Genomic DNA, 21,472 nt, shown 5'->3' on the forward strand with positions numbered 1-21,472 from the left:
GCACTGCAGCATTGCCTGTACACAAACTATAGATCACACTAACTCAATTTTCAGCAAACTAAGTATATTTTAGGAGAGGACTCCAGGGTTCACAGTAAATGCACTTGGTGTGCTCTTAGGAACTGAACAGTAACTTATGCCACAAGATATCCCACTGGTTTTCTTGAAAATACCAAACGTGAGGAAGAGGGCCAGAATCTGCCCTGAAGTGGACATTAGAAGTCCAAAGAGTTCGCAGATGCTTTCAACAGAACAAACAGCTATAACAATGACTGTAACTTGGGTTTAATTTAAATGGCCATTTAGAAAAATATTACAAAGTGGTTTTAAATTAAGTATGAATGGTTGGGAAAGTTTTGGTCTAAATAAGTGATTGATAATCATTACCTGAGATGAGTTTTCAATCAATGAATATCTTTTTGAACAATTATTTAAATTTCTAACTTCAGAATTATTTTTATTAACGTGTCCCACAGACTGTCAAAAAGCTTGAATGGAATTGAACAGGCTCCTGTATTAAAGGCATGTGGATATCAAAACCATTTTCCAGTATAAGGAACAAAAGTAGCGTCTTTGCTTTGAGACAGGTGTATATATTGTGGTCATTAGATTTTGCTACTTCATGATAATGTTTTAATAGTGCATATTCCAATTCACTTTTCAGTTTTATTCCCAGCGTATTGCTATTTTACTATTTCCTATAACTTTAAATTAACTTTTTTTTTTAAAAAAAAACACAAGGACTCTGATACTATTTCTTTAGTGAAAGTTAAACAAGTTCATAAGAGAAATACTAAATAATGCATTCCATATTCTTACCTGTCCGTGTACTGTATTTGTGCTCAGACTGCCTTGAAAATTCTTTGACTGATAGCGAGGGAACAAACCTTCTCCTAATGTCTTAATTAGGAAGTAGGTGACTTGCCAGCCACCCAACCCATTCCCAAGGTAGGTCTTCACTGCAGTTAATCCAGGCGATTGCCACTTCAATTAGCCATGCTCAAGCACAAGATCAGATACTTCAAAACCACACTGAAGTTGCTGCGTTCACACTGATACTACATTCACTTGTGAGAGGCATTGGGGGTAGGCGGAGGGGAAGGAAGAACATCCCATGGTTCTTCGTGCTGCACCAACCTGTGCCACTTTATGAATTTTTTTCCCAGGGTATTGTGGGAGAATTTGTCTGTCCTTTCTGGGCACCTGTGCAGAAATGTTCTTAGCCCTCCAACTCTAAACTGCTACCAGGTTGGCACACACTAGTTTCTGTCTAAAGCCTCCATTCCAATTGGTGGCAAGAAATCCAACTCAGGACAATAGCCCCTTTTTATTGCTGGCATTGAGACTCATTTTGGCAACAGGAGGCAGATACAGGACATGAGACATTAAGGAGGGCATTCTGGCAGTGGCTTGTCACCCGGAAAAGGCAGTGGTGTACCTTGCTTAGGCAATATCATAGGCTGCATGCAGACAGTGAGCAGTGGAGACCTCAGCTAACGCAGGTTAGTGGAAGCTGTAAGAATTCACCTACGCTGACTTGCCATTCTGGAACAGGACCACAAGTGGAATGGTGGGACTACCTCATCATGCAGACTGAGATGACTAGCTGTGCACCCAGCATTTCCACATGAGGAAGGCCATCTTCCTGGAGCTATGTGGAGAACTTGTCCTGGCCCTTCAGCAGCAGGACATGCAGCTGAGAAATGGGTTGCTACCATCTAGAAACTGGTTGTACAGACAGCTCCAGGTCAGTGGCTAACCAGTTTGGCACTGGCAAGTCAACTGACAGTTCTGTGGTAATGGATGTTTGCATGAGAGTTATTGCCATGGCTTACCCACACATGGTGACAATTTCCACAAAATAGCAGCAGGCTTTGAGGAAATAACACTAGCACAATTCAAGCCCATGTATGGCACTCATGCCCACCCCCAAAATGCACATGATGAGGGTTTAAATGCCAAACCAGTATATTTTCACTGCAAGTTACCTACCATTGCTGAAAAAGGGAGTAGGTAGATGGCAAGAAAAATATAGCAGTGGGGAATTGTGGGAAGACACTGGATGACTAGCAGTACCCAAGTTGATAAGCCTGTATCCACACTGCAAAGTGTAAGCAGTACACGGGCTTTAGCCTATAGCTGGAGGCAGACCAGCTAATCTGGGCTGAACACACCAAAGTCTAGTCAGAAATTTGTTTATTGATTGTAACCATGTTAGGGACAACACCTAAATTAGAGCCTGGGTAAACTCCGCAGTGAAGAACTGCCCCAAGAACCTGCCCGACACATACACCAAGTGGACTGGATTGACTCCTTGAATCCAACCCAGTGAAGCAAAAGCAGAAGAGCTACAGCCAAAATTCATTATTTGGAAGTTGGTACTTCCACCAATGAGTGTGGTCACTGCATTTTAGGGCTTAATTGTCTCCAATGTACAGATAAGAAATCCCAAGTTTAATACCAGAGGCATTGGTATCAACTCCAGAGACACTCAAGAGCTTTGTACTTAAAACAGGACCAAACTCCCTCCATTTCACATGTCAATGATTACATGTAATCTTAAAAATTTGGTACAACATCAGACAATTTTCCAGGCAATATTTTCAGAGAATTTTTTCTTTGTTTTGCCAGAGGGCAATGCTTCCTTTTTGAAGAGTTGTCCTGTAGTAAGATTACCTTGGGGTTCCTATAGCTGAACTAACAGTCCCCACAAACCTCTCTCTCTCTCTCATGGACACAAACTTACTTCTCAGCTCAAGACCACATTTGAACTATGAGAAATAGCTCTTCCCCTCATTTGATATAACTGAAATGAAGCAAACTATAAGATTATCTGACATTCCTGAGTTCTGTCAGCTTCTACTTACAAAGCAAAACACAACATTGCCAGTTTGCCTAGCGCTCTGAGGGGCTGATGGATGTGAAGGGTGAGGGTGGAAGGGCTGGGGGCTGTTTATGTGGTGATAATGGTGGGGACGTGGATTGGGTTGGAGCTTAGCACCTCTGCACCATGTCAACAAGACTTGAAGGGCTCACCCCAGTGCTGTGGCCTCATTTCATGCACCAATGTCAGGGATAATGGTGTTTCTGCAGATAGAGGGCTCCCTACTGGACTGCCAAGGAAGCCAAGGCAGCAATGCCAGGTTGAGCCCTTCAGAAGCTGATTTAATCAGTAAAGGAAGAAAAAGTAAGTAGAAAAGACCTCAGATCTGATGAACAATAAGTAATATACCAGAACACAGCAACTTTCTGCTTTGCGCCTTTCTCTGCCACCCTTAGCCACACCCAGCTCGAACTCCATTCACTCCCATGCCCTCTTCCTTCATGTCCCCATACTTCCAGCCCCTATACCTCTGCCCCTCAATTGACATGGCCTTTCTCCTGGTCACAAAGTATCGTGAAGAGGTGAGGAGGAGGAGCTTAAATGGTTGCTCCCTAGTGGCAAATTCTCAGCTGATGTAAATTGTAACCGCTGGATTAAAGACAGTAGAGCTATGCCAATTTATACCAACTCTGGATCTGCCCCATAACTTTCAGCTGTTATATTGGTAGGATCTGCACTTGCCCAACATTAACTGTAAGTTGAACTTTTTGCTGTAAAGATTATTGCTTAAGTCTGGAATGTCAACATGGGCTTATTGGTACCTATGATGTCAAACATTTTTTCCCCTTTCATAACAAAATTTCAATAGAGCAGCTTGGAAAAGTTCTAAAATGCAGAAATATTAAATTTATTCATACATCATAGCGGTAATACCAATGGTAATACATCTTGCATTACATTCTCCCCTCTTTAAAACACAATACAGTACACTGTTCTCCACAATAAGTTACATAAAAGCAAATTTTATGTACATGTAAAAAAAGATCAGTGAACAGCACTATTTTACACAGCATATTTTGCATTCAGAAGTCACATATTTTAATCTCTACTTGCCCTTAAGTGTTTGAAACTAAAACTGATTTAAAAAAAAAATCCAAAATTAGTTGATTTAGTGAGTGGTTTTCAACTAATTTCTAAATTTGTGGAGACGGCAGATGCAACTCCCCCACACTCCCCACTAAATTAGTGAATCTTAACATTCACCTGAAAATAAAGGATATTAAAAATGGTGAATCTAATCATACCATACAAAGCAACAGAAGACAAGTAACCCGCTTTTATTTAAATTGCTTGTCTTTGTACATCCTGAAATATGCAAGAGGAATTTTTTTTGGCCCGTAGCTAGGATAAGCAAATGGTACATGTCCAGCTTACTTTTGCATTGATATCAAACAATACTAACTACTCTAGAATTCCCCTTTAAGAGATTTTCATACGTCCCTTTTTCCTATAAATTCTTCTCTAATGTGAATTATATGGATAGCTGTTAATACAGTGAATTTAATTAAATTATTGCCATGAAATCAGCAACCTAATTAACATACTAATTAAGCTCTTGTGTACATTTTCCCAATGAGTTTCATGGTCATGTGTGTTTAGTTTTTATCCTGGAATGTGTAAGTATGGTATCTATCTAAAGTTACAGTGCAATGAGCAAGACAGAGTGTAACAATACTTGGCAGACAAGACAAAATATTGTCCATTAATGCAATCCTTACCTTACAATAATGCAAATATGAAAAAAAAATTATCAGAGGTGAAAAAGTGTTCGGTCATACATTCTGCTGCTATATTTGTCCATAAAGTTAATACTGTAGAACCTTTCATTGAAATAATTACTTTCAAAAGTTATCTCATCTCAGGTGCCTGAACTGGTGAGATATGTAGGTAACAGAATACCAGACAAAAGTTAAAAACTCTTCTTCACTGAAAGAGGCACTGAATTTGTAAGCTGAATTAAGGCTGTAGAATGATGCTGGTTCATTGTGAGTTTAAAGTCTTCGGACTTGCATTAAGAATCCTTTTAATCTATTGCTTCACTGTTAGTCCTATAGGCCTGTTTACGGAGATGAGTCTCAATCTCCTCCCTGAAGACCAGCATTCCAAGGTGTGAGTGAGATGCTTCATTCATGGCTTTAGACTGGATACACATGCGATACTGCTCTGGAGTCAGCTCATCAGCACAATGCTTCTCATGCCAGAGGTGAAACAGGCCTGGGACTGGGGTTCGGATCACAATAAGGTCTCCGTGCAAGTACTTTCTGTAAAGGTGAACATCCTCTCCACCCCAGCCTTTCACTTCCAAGTCAAACCCCCCTATAGTAGCACAAACAGACACATCAGAAAACATTAGTTTTGCATAATGAAAAATGAGCTTTAACATAAAAAGCCACCATTCTACCACATGCTGTAGATATTTACCACCAAAAATATCACTTAATGACACTTTTACAGCAAATACCAACAGCACATGCCATATTAGTGGAGTAACTCAAAACACACGATGCTGTTTGGCAGTGGAAACTGGCTTCACCATGGGACATTGATTCCTGGCATCACACAGGTTATAGCAAGACTTTGAAATGGAATAATGTGGTCCATTCACATTGTGCATAAAATCGGTGATAGTTAAGGCTACGATTTTGTCAGACGTCACGGAAGTCATGGAACCCGTGACTTCCAAAGACCTCTGACTTCAGCCCCAGCGGCTGGGAGCTGCAGGGTCCCGCCATCTCCCACAGCGTCAGGGAGCTGTGTGGTACCCCCACTGCCTGAGTTAGCAGAGCCCCCAAGATCCGAGCTGCTGCAGGCAATGGAGAACCCCTGCACCTCCCTGGCCGCCGCTGCAGGGGGGCACGGGACCCCTGCAGCTCTGAGCCCCCATCGATGGTGGGGGCTCCCAGAGCTCCCAGCCACCCCACAGCTGCCCAGCCCCTTCCCATTTTATCATGGATATTTTTAGTAAAAGTCAGGGACAGATCTGCAGTGAACTTCTTTATTGCCCATGACCTGTCCCTGACTTTTACTAAAAATATCCATGACAAAAATCTTAGCCTTAGTGATAGTATCTGTGACAACTACTGCAGTTGTTCTCATGAATATGAATAATGGGTGTTTTCTAATTTTAGAAACTGCAAATAAGGTGATCAAGCATCGCGTGATAATCCAACTCTATGGACCACAAGTGCCCCAGGCACCACAGTTTGAGAAACTCTTGATTAAAAGAAGTCCATCCAGCCATGTTTCTAGCCAAAAGCATAGTAGAAGTTATGCTGATATGCAGATGAAAAAAGCTAGGATTATGTATTGTGTATCATCTAATATACCACAAAGATAAAGCAATAGGATTGTTACTAGAAATCAGTTTGGTTTTTTTTTATATATATATTTATTTTACTTCCGTTTCAAAACAGCCTTCCTCTTGGTGTCAGCCATAATTGATTGATTGTGGTAAGTTACCTAGAAAATCTTGCACTTGCCCTCAGACGCTTTTATTTAATATATATATAATTATGTTTTGAAACTGAAGTAATCAAGCCTTCCTAAGTTCTAATGTTGAACCACAAGAGGGTGCCAGAGTATATTTCAAAACTTTAAATAATTGCAATACTCATGTCAACATTTAATACTTAAAAGTACGCTTATTAAAAGGAAAGGATAGCATTTTTAAAACACAGATTAACATGTACTACAAATTTCAAAAGCTTGGTGAATTCACTGTCAAACTAATACATTCGCAAGTAGTAAGATATTTTACTTTATGTTCTTGAACACTATTAATGTAATGCTATTGATACTTAAATTGTTAAACCAAGACTTTAACAGTCTAAAACAATAAGTCAAACCTAACAAGCAGAAAGTTTGACTGGGGAACGCAGGAAATGAAATAAGATAAATTAACATTTTACCTTCTTGAAATCACAGAAGAAAATAGTAATAGATGAGCTTTTGAACTCCCCTCACCAAAATTCGCAAAAAAACACTTATGTAAATTCATCTTACCAACAGTCAGGAAATCTGTCCGATATTGACACGTCATTCCAAAGCCAAAATCCCGCCAGAAGCCAGAATCCTTTTTGTGTACCTACAATTTTAAAATGAACATTTTAGCTTTTTCCCCCTTATACAAGACAGCTTGAAGCAAATGTTGTGGCTGTGTTTCATTTGAGGAGAATCTGTATTTATCTGGTTATTTTCTTGACACAACATTTGATATTTGTGTTTCACAGTGTATATACCTGCTGTTTGTTCTAGTTACGGGTCATCAACATCTAACATAAGGGCCTCATAAGGAATGAGGGACCTATTAATTTAGAATACCCAGAAACCAGTCAGTAATTCTCTTTCCTGCCTTTATCTTCACACACATTCCTTTTGCAAAACTGCTCTCCTTCTGCTTCCCACCTGTCTGTTGATGCCAAAGGGTCTAACTTTCATATTCACCTATTTTACAGCTAACTCCCTCTGCTCCCCATCTCCCTAATTCCAACACTTCTCCTGCCACATTGGCTTCCTCCTTCCTTGGTCTCATGCTATTTATCCAGACATTTTGCAGTCTGACAACTAGGCAGACTTCTCGCAGTTTAAAGTTCACTCTTCTATCAACTAGGACCTCTTCCCTCTTTAAAAACCAGACACACTGCCGCATTACTCCCTTCTAAAGGACTCTGTCTACCAATCCTTCTGGGCTCTTTTTACAAAGTCTTGTTGCTGCTGCTTCTTTCATCTCTCAGAAACCCATCCCCTTTACGCAGAATCCCTATTATTAAACCCTTGTCTGCACTCTGGCCATCTCTTATTTTGATGTATGTTGCTCTCTGATGTCCAGGCTCACTGACTCTCACTGCTCCTTCCCTTTCCCAGTCTGCCAAGAGTAGGGGTGAGCAAACTACAGCCCGCAGGCCGGATCCGGCCAATCAGGGCTTTGGATCCGGCCCGCGAGATTGCCACCCCCGTGGTGCCATGGGCCCCATGCCACGCCCAGAAGCGGCCGGCACCACGTCCCTGAGAACCCTGGGGAAGGGGGGGCAGAAGGCTTTGTGCACTGCCCTCGCCTCCAGGCACCACCCCCTGCAGCTCCCATTGGCCGGGAACAGGAAACCGCAACCAATGGGCGCTTCAGGGGAGGTACCCGCAGAGCCCTCTGCCCCCCTCCCCAGGGAGGTGGTGCAGGCCACTTCCAGGAGCGGAGTGGGGCCAGGGCAGGCAGGAAGCCTGTCTTAGCCCCACCGCATGCCGCTGTCACCCTGGCGCCACTCCAGGTAAGTGGCGCCAGGCCGGAGCCCACACCCAAAACCCCCCTCCTGCACCCCGCACCCAAACCCCCTACCGCACCCGAACCCCCTGCCGAGCCCCCTGCCTCACGCCTCCTGCACCCCAACCTCCTGCCCTGAGCCCCCTTGTACACCCCACCCCCTCCTGCACCCCACCCCGTCCTGAGCCCCCTCCTGCACCTCAATCCCCTGCCCTGAGCCCCCTGCCACACCTCAACCCCCTGCTGCACCCCTCTTGCACCCCAACCCCCTGCCCTGAGCCCCCTCCAACACCCCGCACCCTCCCACGCCCCAACCCCTTGCCCTGAGGCCCTTCCTGCACACCGCACCCCTTCCCACACCCCACACCCCCTCCTGCACCCCAACCCCCCTGCCCTAGCTCTACATTCATGGCCCTGCACGCAATTTCCCCATCCAGCTGTGGCCCTTGGGCCAAAAAGTTTGCCCACCCCTGGCCTAGAGTACTGTTGACAAGTGGTTTTCCACTCAGGCCATTTCCGAATCTCTCCACGGGCTTCCTACCTCTTAGCACATCAATTCAGGCTCTTTGTACTTTCTTCCGAGGCCCTACATAAACCTGGCACCACCTACATTTTAGTCTTCCTTACCATTAGTAACCTCCCACTTTTGTTCTCTCACTTAAAACAGTCTCCTCATCCCCATCCAACAGACTCTCCTTTCCTTGTCTTCCTAGTAACTCCAACACCTGTCTCTCAAATGATTGTCCAATGTTTGTTTTATTTAGATTGCAAGCTCTTCAGGGACGCAGTATTTCCTGTTTGTAAAGCACTATATAAATTAATGGCACTACATAAGTGTTTCTAATGGGATTCTGGCTGCTTTTGGATGGCGGGGGTAAGATAGCCCTGCACAGAAGGCAGCAAGAAGCCCAGCGCTTTTGTTAGTACATTAGGTGAGGGAGACAGATAGCACAACTAGAGATGCAGTACATCTCCCTCCTCTCCTCTGCCGAACTGCGAGGGTAAAGAGGGCCATACACCTGATCACCACTCAGTAGCTAGCATTCTTGGGCCAGTGTTCAAAGGAGCCCATGTTGCACTTTCCAAAGAGGAGGGGTAGGAGCTACTCCTCAGTGTCCTCCTTTCACCTGCCCAACAATAGCAAGAGACATTCTGCATGTTTCATTACTCAAGGAGATTACCTCCAGCAACTGCCACTTGGTGTAGTACAGTTCTCCCATCACACTGTGACAATGGCTTTAAAAACCACAATACAGCCTTTGAATTACAACTGCTAACTGTGTTTGGTTAGTTTCTTAGTCCACTGAATTCTGTGTAGAAGCTAGATGTATCCAGAAATACTGGCGTTTTGGCACTTTCCATTACAATGTTTGTCTCCCAAGCTCTTATTCTTTTATGTCTAACCAATATAGGAAAAGTTCTGTTTCATATCATTGTCAATGTCTCTGGTAAGTATCTAGGATATTTTAGATATGCTGCTACACTGAACTGCCTCATTAAGATGAAGTACAATGCTCGAAACTTCTTAAAAAATCAGAACACTTACCAATTGCTGCTCCACAGGCGGTGGTACATCTTGGTTGGCATAGACAATAGCAGGATTATAAAGGCTGAATACCACGGGATAGAAAACTTTCTTGCCTATAAAGTCAGAAGAGCTTTGTTACTCATAGTGGGACATCTTTGAGTGAAAAGGGCAGCTGTGAAGTATTGCTTTCATGGGGATTATTTATTATCAATCTATTTAACGAAAAAAGCATAGGCACATGGCCTGCCTCCCATAATTTCCATTTAGAGAGCCCATTAACATCTAGCAAGAGTGACACATAGAAAAGAAATGGTATACAGCCTCCAACATGATGCTGTGCTAAGGTGGACATGGATTCCAGGGCTTCCAGAGGACCCCTAAGGTAACAGTAAGAGTATGAATGCTAAGAGGGACATTAAGACCATCAAAATCCAACAGCCATCCACCAGAAAGTTTAGGCAGATAGAGTTTTAGAACCACCTCTTTCCTCTGTCAATTTGGGTGGTTTTACTTTCTGCTACGGCCCTTGCAGTGACAGTTATGTTTATTTTCGATATGCTGGGATACCAATTTGCAGCTGCTGACTACTCCTCCAGCTTTAGATAGGCAGGCAGGTGAGGTAAAGAAGGCCTGTCCAATATTCCACACTATGCCTCACACAGAGTTTTGGGTGATACTTACGACAGCCCTTACATACACTGGGAATCCGCATGCACTGTCTGCTTCTCCAAAGCCAGTGACCTAGGTTGGGAGAAAGCCTCAAGTATTCCTTCCCTTGTGCTGCTGCTGGGGCACCTTTTCAGAGAGGCAGCCTCAGCTTTGCTTTCCATGTAGATTCAGTTTAAGAGGGCCTTAAGACCAGGACCCAAAGCCATACTGAAGGCACTTGTGATCCTCACTGTTCCTTTGTCTCACCAAGGCTCTTTCTTGAGTAGTATCCTTCCCTTCTCCCAGAAATAGAGCAAAGAGGCAACATGACTATATATCCAGACTCAAGCACCCTCTGCAGCCAAGGGAAGGCATCTCCAATTCCCACTCCAAGCAAATTTGACTTGCCACTTCCATTAAGAGTAGAGATCAGCTCCAAGGCTGACTTCATTCTGTGACATTGCAACAGTGCTAGTTCACAAAGAATTCCCTGTGCTGTAACATCGCTCAAGCTATTGAAATACCTATATGGCCTTCCATCACCCTGGTATGCAAATGCTGAGACAAAGAGGAATAAGAGGCAATGAGCTCAAGCCAAATTGGTTTGCAATTGTCTGTTGCCCGTCATAAGGAAAAGCATCTTTCCCTTGCAAATTGGCATTCAAAGAGGGGGGGGGGGGGAAATAAAAAATATTCTGTATGCAACAAATCTGTAATGAGTAAAATTTTTAAAATTCCCATTGTGCCACCGTGGTAGCTAGCTTGCATATTAGCTCACAGAAGCCTTCAACTTCTCTACAAGAGTTTGTAAAACAGATAGATAAGCTTCATATGCTTGTGAAAGCACAGTCTGGAGGAGAAGAATGGGAGAAAGGAACTCCTAAATTCTAATTCTAATTCCAACTCTGTCCGCAACATGTTTTGTGGCCTTCAGGCATGTCACTTTACTGCCATGTCTTGGCAGTAAAATGGTGATAGTTATCCTGCGAGAATGTTGAGGGGACTAAACACTGCAGATAAATGTTTTACAGTGGTTTGTAAGATGTGGAGCTCTATATAAAGGCTCAGGATTATAGCAGGTACTGGTTGAGCACATACTATATTTAAAGCTAAATTCCATTTCCTTTTAGAACTGCTCCTGACTCTCTCACACTAACTCTTTTGAGGGTAAGTATTTCCCATGGTTGGGCTCTATTCTGAAGTGACACTATTTTTAAATCAATGTAGAAATGATCCAATTGTTAAAGGTACTGAAATAATTTTTTTTAAACTTGGCTTGTTGTAGATTCTCAGCTTTTAAAGTGTGCATTTATTGTATGAGAATTTTAGTTTGTATTTTAAGTTTAATTGTCTGACATTTATAACGATATGAAGAGAAGTCACATTTTAAGGTATAAGCATAAAAGGTAAGGTTCCACTCTCTGAGCTTCCTATGTGAGTGCTAGATTTCTGAGTCTTAATATTGCATCAACACTAGTTATTTTGTGCACAGAATTATTTTTCCTTCCAAGAGCCACACTATTGAAATTACTCCACCATTCAAATTAGTCTTATCAAGTTATTGTAAGGCCCAATTCAGAAGGTAACATTTCCCCACTTCAGTGACTTAACAGGAGCTTACCGGGTTCAGCATTCAAGCGGCAACTGTTAAGGAACTCAGCTGTGAAATAAATATCAACATCGCAGAAGAACATTAACACTTCGCCTTTTTCCCAAGCTCTGGCACCCATGTCTAGTCCTCGCCCACGATTAAATTCCTCATTCAAAGAGACCAGTGTGTAATTGTGAAAATTAGTTTCTCTATAAAGGAAAAAAAGTGAAAACAATTTAAATAAAGGAGTGTGGAAAAAGGATGGCATTTACAGTGCTATAAATTGCCACTGTAGTATAAGTTAGCTCTGGATAGTTATTTTGATTGGATAGTTCTTACTGTTTTTTCTCATGCATTATGGGGGCGGGGGGAAAACAGCTGCAGCATTAAGCATTGTCTACGTTTAATAATCCAATCTACAAGTTGCAGAGAGAGAGAGACAGAGAGAGAGAGATCTGATTCCTGCCACCACAATCTATGCAGTAACATTTCAAATACAGTAGTTATCCAGACAGATTAAAAGGGCGCTTTGAGCCTCTGATGCCACTAACTCCAGGAGCAGCTGTGGATTGAAAGGCACTTCTAAATTGTCTCAGAGGATTCTGGAAGTGGGACGCTCAGTCTCAAGAGCAGAGCACACTGGGAAATCAAACTGCACTATCTGATGGCTGGAAGTGAGGCAATAAGCTGCAAGTTGTCCATATGTTAATGTCACCGCTGCCCAGTCAACTCTATCTCCCCACCAGCCTCTCACACACATTAAAGAGAAAGGAATGTGGAAAAGAGCTATATAGAAGCACACGAGAAGCATATCTGGGGGAAATGAGCAAATGCCCCAAAATACCATCTGGAATCGCTCAGAAAGTAAATTTTGGAAACAATACTTCCTAACCTAGCTCGGGACCCACTGTGTCAACAAAACCTAGTCTGAAACAGATCACTCATCTGTGAAGAAATTGGAGGGGCCTCAATGAGGAAAAGTCAGTTTCCCAACAGAAAAACCAGTGTTCTTCACACTGACAGCCACCTGACAGTTCTGCTCTGAGGTTTTGCAGATGAAGCAGTGGAGGAAAAACACTCCTCAACCTCTGTGCATCAAGCAAATCTCTCATGGTGCTGTTTCAAGCCATCTGCACTATAACCTTTGGCCAACAGGTTTCATCATTTATTTACAAAGTGATCCATGGAAAGTTATGTGCAAGTAGGGGACATATTGAAGGCTAAGAACAATAGATGAACTGCTCAGGATAACAGATTGAGTGGCCCTCTGGCAGCAGGGTACTGTGTTAATTTTGTCACAGGTGACCAGCCATTTCTACTCACTATCATTAAATGAAATCGGTTACCATTATTTGGGACATATAATAAGTAGCATATTGTATCCATAATTTCACCTTTTACACATTTAATTTTCCAGTCAGCATCAGTTCATGTGACCCAGTATTTACTACAAAACTCACCACTGTGTTTTATACTATCCATTGCCAACCATTAGTGAACCACTCCTAACCTCTCAGCTATGCATTCTTTCAGACCCAGAATATTCAAATGATCACCCCACAAAAATAGAGAGTCTTTAATAACCACAAACAATGCTAAAAAGAATCAAAATGATGAACAACATACTGTCTGAAGGTAAAATGAATTTTGTTTGGCTGTGACTGACTCACCAAGTTCTTTCTCACTATTTGTGAGGTTTTTTTTAAACTGACCAATAAACATCACTTGTATTTCAGAGCCTTCTATTTGGATTAGCTCACTTACCGAGCTACTGACTCCAGGATGCTCCTCACTTCAGATAGCCCATCTTGGCCGAAGTATACCACTGTGAGGTGAATCCGCTTGTCCTGATGAATACACACATCCCTATGATAAAGATGAGTTAATACCCATTATTATATTCTAGCAAGGGCTCTCTCTCAAGTGTTTTGAAGTTAGTGGCTAAGCAAATTATTTTCCTACAAGCTTTTTGATTTTGACAATGACTACCCTGCATAAAGCAATTTCACGTCACGTGGAGCTAATGTATATGGTATATTTTATAAAATCACCTCTTGTCAACTAAAAACCAATTCAGTGAAGTTATTCACTGTTGTAATTCACCTCAGATAGTGCAATAGTTGACATTAATCTTCCTGTAAAAAGTTTTAAAAGACTTCACAGCTCATCTAGCAGCTTTTAAAGAGAGAAACACATTAGTTCTCCTGTGCCCCATCTTTCGGATTCAAATAGGTCTTCCATGCCTGCATCTTATTCCTGATAAGGTAGCTCTAAAGCCAATACATCCACCAAAATTGTGTAATTAAGCATCAGATCTCCAGTGGCTCTGCCATTCTTAATCTAGGTTGGAGTCCTAGCTAGAGTATTTGGTTTGTGTTTTAGTGTAAAGATAAGGAAGAAGATTGTTTGAAGAAACATTTCTCCATGCAGCAGTTAGTATTCCATAACATTTCTATGCAAATTATAGTACTGAAGTAGAGCTAAGTTCCATCAAAATAGGTTTTCACTTTGATAAACTAAGGAAAAGCTACACACTTCAAATTAGACTCTGATGCACTTACCTAAAGTTTTGCATGAATTGTGCAAATGCCTCAGTTCTTCCAGCAAGAGGGACAATGATGTTAATAACTGATCTGGAAATGTCAACTGTTTCACTCTTCACTTTCATGAGGGGTCCAAATGGTCGGAATAGCGTGACATGTCTGTATTCCATAACATCGGTCTTCTTATAAAACAATTCATACTGTGTTCCTTTATCTCTCTCTGTGCGATAATAACCTGAAGTTATAGAAGGAATTTATCAAGTCAAAAACATGAGATTCACTGAGACATTTAGCTATTAATTGTAGTCGCACCACTTAATTTCTATCAAATTATAAAACAGTATAGAAAAATAAAGCTAGTTGGTAAGTGTTTTTTTGTTTATTCAAAAAAGAAAAAGGTTTTGGGTTTTCGTCAAAAAGCAAAAAAAAAAAAAAAAAAATCCAAGAAAACCTAAAAAATTTTATAAAAAACAAAAATTTCCCAAAGAAACTTCTGTTTTGACAAAAACCCCTTTTCATTGGGGGAGAAGGGTTCATTAAAGAATAGAGATTCAGGAAATAGTGAGTAAGGATACTGCAACACATGAAACTCTTTGGTGAGCTAGAAGGTACATACCAAACCCAGGAGATCCATGTAAACGTTATGCACCCTCTCTCTGCCCCAGGCCAGTTGGTTCTAAGAAGTTGCTGGGTCACAGACCATGACCACTCTTTGTGAGGCCTCTATTGGGCTGACTAATCTTGGCCTCAGATAGTAGTGCATCATATAGCACATGCAGCTACCAGTGTTTAACAGCTGTTAACTGAAGGAAGCTTCTGGAAGTTTACAGGCTGGTAATTTCTGTTGCTACAGCAACAAAAACAGAGCTAATCACCATCGGTTTTACAGACTCAAACCCCCTCGGTTTTACAGACTCAAACCCCCTGTATTATGATCTCAAAACAGGTTCTGCAAGAATTAGAGTTGGCTCTCAAAACGATGAGGATTGGCACCAGATATCAAAAAGTTTGTCAACTTTTACTACTTCCCGGGCTGAGTCCAATTTTACTGACTTCATAGAATTTGCTCTTTTGAAACAGATTATACCTTGACAAACCTGATATTTTGAAATTGGCTAATTAAATCAAAACTATCTGTCATGGAAAACTGTGTTGCTATTTTAACAACTGAGGTTCGATGTATAGAAGGTTCTACATAAGAGAACAAGCAGTTTTATTTTTGGAGGAGTTCTGTCACATTTTTAATCTTCAGAGTATAAATCCTTCACTGCATATAAACATTGGAACTCTTTGCACAAAATAAGAACAACTATTAGAAATGGTTACGGATGATTAATTTGATGAGCAAATAATGTAATCTGATTAAGCACGGACTAGCATAATATGAAAGACACATAGTAAACCCATTCTTAAAATCAGTTCCAGTGGTCGTGCCTCTCAAAGTAACTTATTCCCTCTTCACACAAAGTTTAGAGAGGGATGAAAGAGCACTGGCATCAACCTGGACTAGGCCCACTAACAAATACTGGATGGTCTTTAATAATTGTTAAAACTGAGTCGTGGGTTGCCACTAGCCATTGTTTTCTCTATCCGATAAGTGGGGGTGTAAACTTTTGCCCTATGCAGCCTACCTACCAAGGGAAAGAATGAAAATGAGCCTCTGAGTAAGTCACCCTTTAGTAACTTACATTTAAGGCCTGTCAAGAAACAATGCCAGAGCAAGTAGCCTCAGTAATTCTAGCACACACTGCCTGGGGAGCACCAGAACTAGTTCTAACAGGGTTGATCAGACACCAAAGTGTCTCAAACACAGGAGGATTAGGACTTTCTAGGATTGCAAATCGGCTCTGTTCCTGTAACCAAGAACGCCTAACTTAACTTGCAGTGAAGTCTAAGATCAGATGAGACTAAAATTCTCTAATTCTTTGTTCCAACTGCTAAATAATTTTTTTTTTTAAAGAAAGCTGTCAGTCTCAGTGGTCAAAAGTTATTAACAGGAGGTGCAGGTGTCTCAAACTCAAGACAGTTAAGTCCAAAGCAGACTGTGAAAAGTTACAAAGGGATCTCAGTAAACTGGGTGACTGGGCAACAAAGTGGCAGATGAAATTCAATGTAGATAAATGCAAAGTCATGCACATGGGAAAACAATCCCAACTATACATACAAAATGATGGGATCTAAATCAACTGTTCCCACTCAAGAAAGATCTTGGAGTCATTGTGGATAATTCTCTGAAAATATCAGCTCAATGTGCAACGGCAGTCAAAAAAGCTAACAGAATGTTAGGAACTATTAAGAAAGGGATCGATAAGACAGAAAAATATCAGAATGCCGTTATATAAATACATGGTACAACTACACCTTGAATTCTGCGTGTAGTTCTGGTGGCCACATCTCAAAAGAGATGTACTAGAATTGGAAAAGGTACAGAGAAAGGCAACAAAAATGATTAAAGGTATAGAACATACAAGGAGAGATTTAAAAATTTTCAGCTTAGAAAGCAGAAAACTAAGAGGATATGTTGGAGGTCTATAAAATCAAGAATGGTGTGGAGAAAGTGAACAGGGAAGTATTATTTACTCCTTCACATAACACAAGAACCAGGAGTCACCCAACAAAATTAACAGACAGCAAGTATAAAACAGACAAAGGAAGTATTTCTTCACACAGTGCACAGTCAATCCATGGAACTCACTGCCAGGTGATGTTGTGAAGGACAAAACTATAACAGGGTTCAGAAAAGAATTAGATAAGTTCATGGAGGATAGGTCCATCAGTGGTTATTAGACAAGTTGGTCAGGGATGCAACCCATTGCTCTGGGTGTCCCTAGCCTCTGATTGCCAGAAGGTGGGAGCAGACAACAGTAGATGGATCACTTGATGATTGCCTGTTCCGTTCATTCCCTCTGACGCCCCTGGCATTGTTCAAAGTTGGAAGACAGGCTACCGGGCTAGATGGACGAATGGTCTGACCCAGTATGGCAATTCTTACGTTCTTATATCCAGTTCTTATATCTTATATCCAGACCTGCAGGGTGATATATACTTGATAAAACTGGTGCACTACCCCGTATGCAAGACAGGAAGAATCATGAGATTCCAGCTGAGACCACTCTAACAGCACAAGGCCTACCACCTGAGCTGGTGCAGTGTGAGAAAACAGAAAGGGGACAAAGCTGCGACTAGCCCTGGAAGCACGACACCCTCAGTGACCTCTTTTACAAGCACCAAAGCATTTGACCCTTAACATTTAATTTTTGCAGTACTAGTGCATAGTAGCTAGTGCTCTCACTGTTTCTGTAAGTCCTACGTTGTTTTCTCTGGATATAGTCACTGTTTAATATGGGTTGGATCACCCTTCCCCAGCACTCCCAAAAATAAAAAAAGTAATTAAATTAAAAAAAAAAAAAGGGCTCTGAAGCAGACGATACTCAACACATCCTTAAGGACCAGGGAAGGACAAAGGTAAAGCTAGTTACCCAAACATATGGTGGTGACAAAATAGTTCATGTACAACTCAATTTTTAAGTCGTTTCTTTCAAACGAACAAGTCAGTATGTTGCTTCTGAGATACTTTCAGAAAAATACTAGCTAAGATGATTTATAGTTTTGCGCCATTAACAAATCCGTACTTTCTCTCTCAAATGCACTGCGGGTAGAACTTTGCTCCTGGGATGAACAACAAAAGGAAACATCCTCAGTTTCAAGACTATACAAAAGCTACAATGCTTCACTAAATTCCACACCAGACCACTTCGATTTTTTTATTTATATAAATATAAATAATATAAAGAAAGAGGCAGAGGAGAATTAAGGGTGAAGCAATCTACAAAATCAAATTCGTATGTGGGGAGAAAAAAGACCTCCCCCCCCAAAAGTCCAAACAATGGTGCAGTTTCAGTTGTAAAAAGTCTGAAAATCCTAGAATATGCAGTTAATTTGTTATGTAGGTCTGCAAAAAATGGCATATATTAGTGTAATAAGATTAACAATAATACAGAGCTTCTATAAATAGTTTGTGATCACAATAGCATAATCAAGTCCAATACTAGGATTGTATATTAGACCTTACCCATCAATATATCACTTGCAAAAAACACTGCATAAATTCACTCTCTACAGAGAAGGAAATGCTGTGTTTAAGTGTAACAGGACCATTTTGAAAAAATTATTAGCTATTAACTCCATTCATGAATTAATTCCCCTCCTTCCTAACCTCCCCACCATACCCATCATTTTGTATTTACTGCTGCTTAAGTAGTTTACTGTTTAAGGAAGAAGTTGGTGAACCAGAATTAGCAAGCATATTTGCTAAGGGTTCTCACATCATCATCTGCTAATATTTCACACCTCTAATGTTAAATATTATGCTGCATGCTACCTAAAAACTGGAATTCCCAGCTTTTAAAATGATACACAGCATGTGCTCCTGGCTCTAGTGGCCACGACAGATTTTGGATTTGAAGAGGAAAAACCCAAAATGGTAAACAAAGTGACTGGATTTGAAAGTCCTTTGTTAAAAGCTTAAAAAAAAAAAGGCATTTTCTACCACAGGAAAGTTGGGATTTCTGATGTGACAGGTTTTAAAGACAGTCCAAGGACAAAGATATCAAGACCTATACTACTGCAACATTCATTTTTTTTAATGTTAAAAATTCTTAAAATTTGTTTGGAGCCTTGAAAGCACACACTTAAGGCATTAACTGCCAATCCTTCTCCAATTATAAATCCACAATTCCTCTTCCTCTCCCAGCATCTCACCTTCTCCTACACTGAATCTTTTTGCTCTTTATTTTTAGTGAAAGGAAAACAAGGTATAGCCCATAAGGCTTGGTTTGAGTAGCTATTCTACCCCCTCCAAACTTCTACACATACTCACTCTCATTGATGAACAGCACGGAGTGATCTTAGGGCACAAATTCGTCTATCCCAAGAAGCATTGATCATTATAATTCCTCCTGACTTCTACTGGCAACCCCGATTAAAACATATGCTTAAGAGAAAACATTTGCAAGAGATGTGCAAGCTTTACAAAGGTAGCAGGTAATGCTTCTTAGCAATAAAAATGTGTTTGATTGTGTAAAGTAAACAGTTTCACTCAGCGACCATACAAAGACTAAGAAAAAAAAAAAGACAGTAAGTCATACGAAATGAAGATAAATTCTATATTCCTGTGCTCACCATGGGTTAACAGCCTTAACTATAAAGGTAATGATACATCTGTAATCTTACTGATTTCACAAGATTAAATCTGATCAAGTGTGTGGCAAGAAGTCAGGGAACAGAAAACTTTAAGGTCTGTAAAAGTAGCTAACATCTGCTTAACTTCTCACTACATGTAGTTTTAGCAACTGAGAATGACTCGTATAATAAAACCTGCTATCCCCACCTTAAAACTAGTATTTACTGACGACTATGATCCAGAATAACAGCAAAGCAAACACTGTTAGAAATAAATTTCTGCCATTCTTGGCCCCTGAAGTTTTATTCACTTTAAGTATATACAGAGGACTCTTGTCATGTAAATTGAGTTTTGAAAATAAAGTTGCTAAAACTATTACCAACTTCTTTGTTAGCCACTTTTTTTAGTTCCATTAGTAAAGATTAAAGTGTACTACCACAAAATGTATTCCTCATTTGTGTTAATTTGACCCTTATGGATTAATTCCCAGTAGCAATTGTGCTAAGAGGCTGCTAAAGTCAGAGCTGCTGGACTAGGGCTGTAGCTACACACAGACACTCAGGGTGTGGCCTGCATGCTGCTGTTTGGCCGTTCGTGAGCAACCCAAGTTGGAAGTTACAATAGCAAGGCATCATGAGGCACCCAAAATTGCAGGGCAGGGGTGACAGCCCCTCTCTGATTTGGATTGCACCCAGGAATGTCATCGTTTTGCATACCCCTGTAACTCTCTTGTGCTGTTTAAGTAGTAAGTGCATTGTGTGTGCATTTAAGTAGTAACAGCGTGAACCCAGTGTACCTTGCTTTACCTGCCATGTGTCCCCAAAGGGATAAACTATAAGTCACAATGCCCACAGAAAGGACGAGAACTACTCTGTGGGAGCATGCAATAAGCACCTGGCTTGGGAAGTCTCAGCACTGGTCTTGAGGGCTATGGTAGCCGGACTGCAGCATCTCCTGTCCCCAGGAAGTGTTTCAGACAAGGAGTCTACACCTGGGAGTGTGCCTTAAAGACCCAGAGCAAATCTGGACTCTGCAGAGATCCTGCAGACTTTGATGCACGTGGCATCCAAAAACTGGGTCAGATATTGAGATAGGTATAGACCTACACACCATCACAGCACGTTTCTTCTTGGTTAAAAGCAGTAGATGGAAATAAAACATTAAAATGGCAGCGTTATCCTGCAGAGGACGGTGAATAAGCGCTTAACTTTTCATCCGAGTGGCTGCTTCGGAAGCCTTTTGCTTGTGTGAAAGATTTGTTGTTTGTGGTCCAACCCCCGCAAAGTAAAACTGCCATTTCTTTTATGCCCTCCAATTCTGCTCGTAAGACAAAGTCAACAATGCTCTGCTGCTGCTCCCCTGCCTCATCCACCCTGTAGCGAGTGTGGCCAGATGGTAGGTGGTTTCAGCAGCTCTTATCCATGTGAGACATATACACTTTACTCTTCTTGTGAACGCTATCCACAATAGTTCACTCTGCCAAGCCCAGGAGCCATCAGATATTTCAGGTGAGGGGATGATAAAAGGAATTCAGTTTAAAATAAAGAAACCACTATACAACTTTCAGATGAAAGTGTTTATTTTTTTTAATCAAGTTATATTCTCTTACATATTACTTTGACAGGTCACTATTAATTTTATGTCTTTGGGAGATACAAAATAAGGACATATTAAACAGTCCTATCGGCCACCTCCAGACTGCAGCAGGGTTTTCTGGTAGCTCTCTCATCACCAGCAAAGCCAGGTGATTACACTGCTCTACAGCCAAAATGCTCCTGAAATAAATGTAGTCAAATTTTACTAATTCTGGGTCACTGAGAACGAAAATGATGCTTAAAATTG

The 21,472-nt window shown here is 41.1% G+C and overlaps 1 protein-coding gene across 1 annotated transcript in view; it reads right to left on the reverse strand.

Annotated features, from left to right (window-relative positions):
- Nucleotides 1-3,724: 3,724 nt before the first annotated feature.
- The window catches only part of LOC112118555 (chondroitin sulfate N-acetylgalactosaminyltransferase 2), a 37,327-nt gene continuing 19,579 nt past the window's right edge, over nucleotides 3,725-21,472 (reverse strand). The window contains exons 4-9 of the mRNA XM_029912017.1: nucleotides 14,467-14,683; nucleotides 13,670-13,771; nucleotides 11,936-12,114; nucleotides 9,685-9,779; nucleotides 6,887-6,968; nucleotides 3,725-5,200 (exon numbers count right to left, since the gene is read on the reverse strand). Of these exons, the coding sequence (XP_029767877.1) occupies nucleotides 4,908-5,200; nucleotides 6,887-6,968; nucleotides 9,685-9,779; nucleotides 11,936-12,114; nucleotides 13,670-13,771; nucleotides 14,467-14,683 (968 nt within the window). The 3' untranslated portion in view covers nucleotides 3,725-4,907. The remainder of the gene's footprint in view (nucleotides 5,201-6,886; nucleotides 6,969-9,684; nucleotides 9,780-11,935; nucleotides 12,115-13,669; nucleotides 13,772-14,466; nucleotides 14,684-21,472) is intronic.

This window comes from Terrapene carolina, unplaced genomic scaffold (genome assembly GCF_002925995.2).
Source record: "Terrapene carolina triunguis isolate 2854851 unplaced genomic scaffold, T_m_triunguis-2.0 Scaffold149, whole genome shotgun sequence".
Taxonomy (NCBI): Eukaryota; Metazoa; Chordata; order Testudines; family Emydidae; genus Terrapene; species Terrapene triunguis.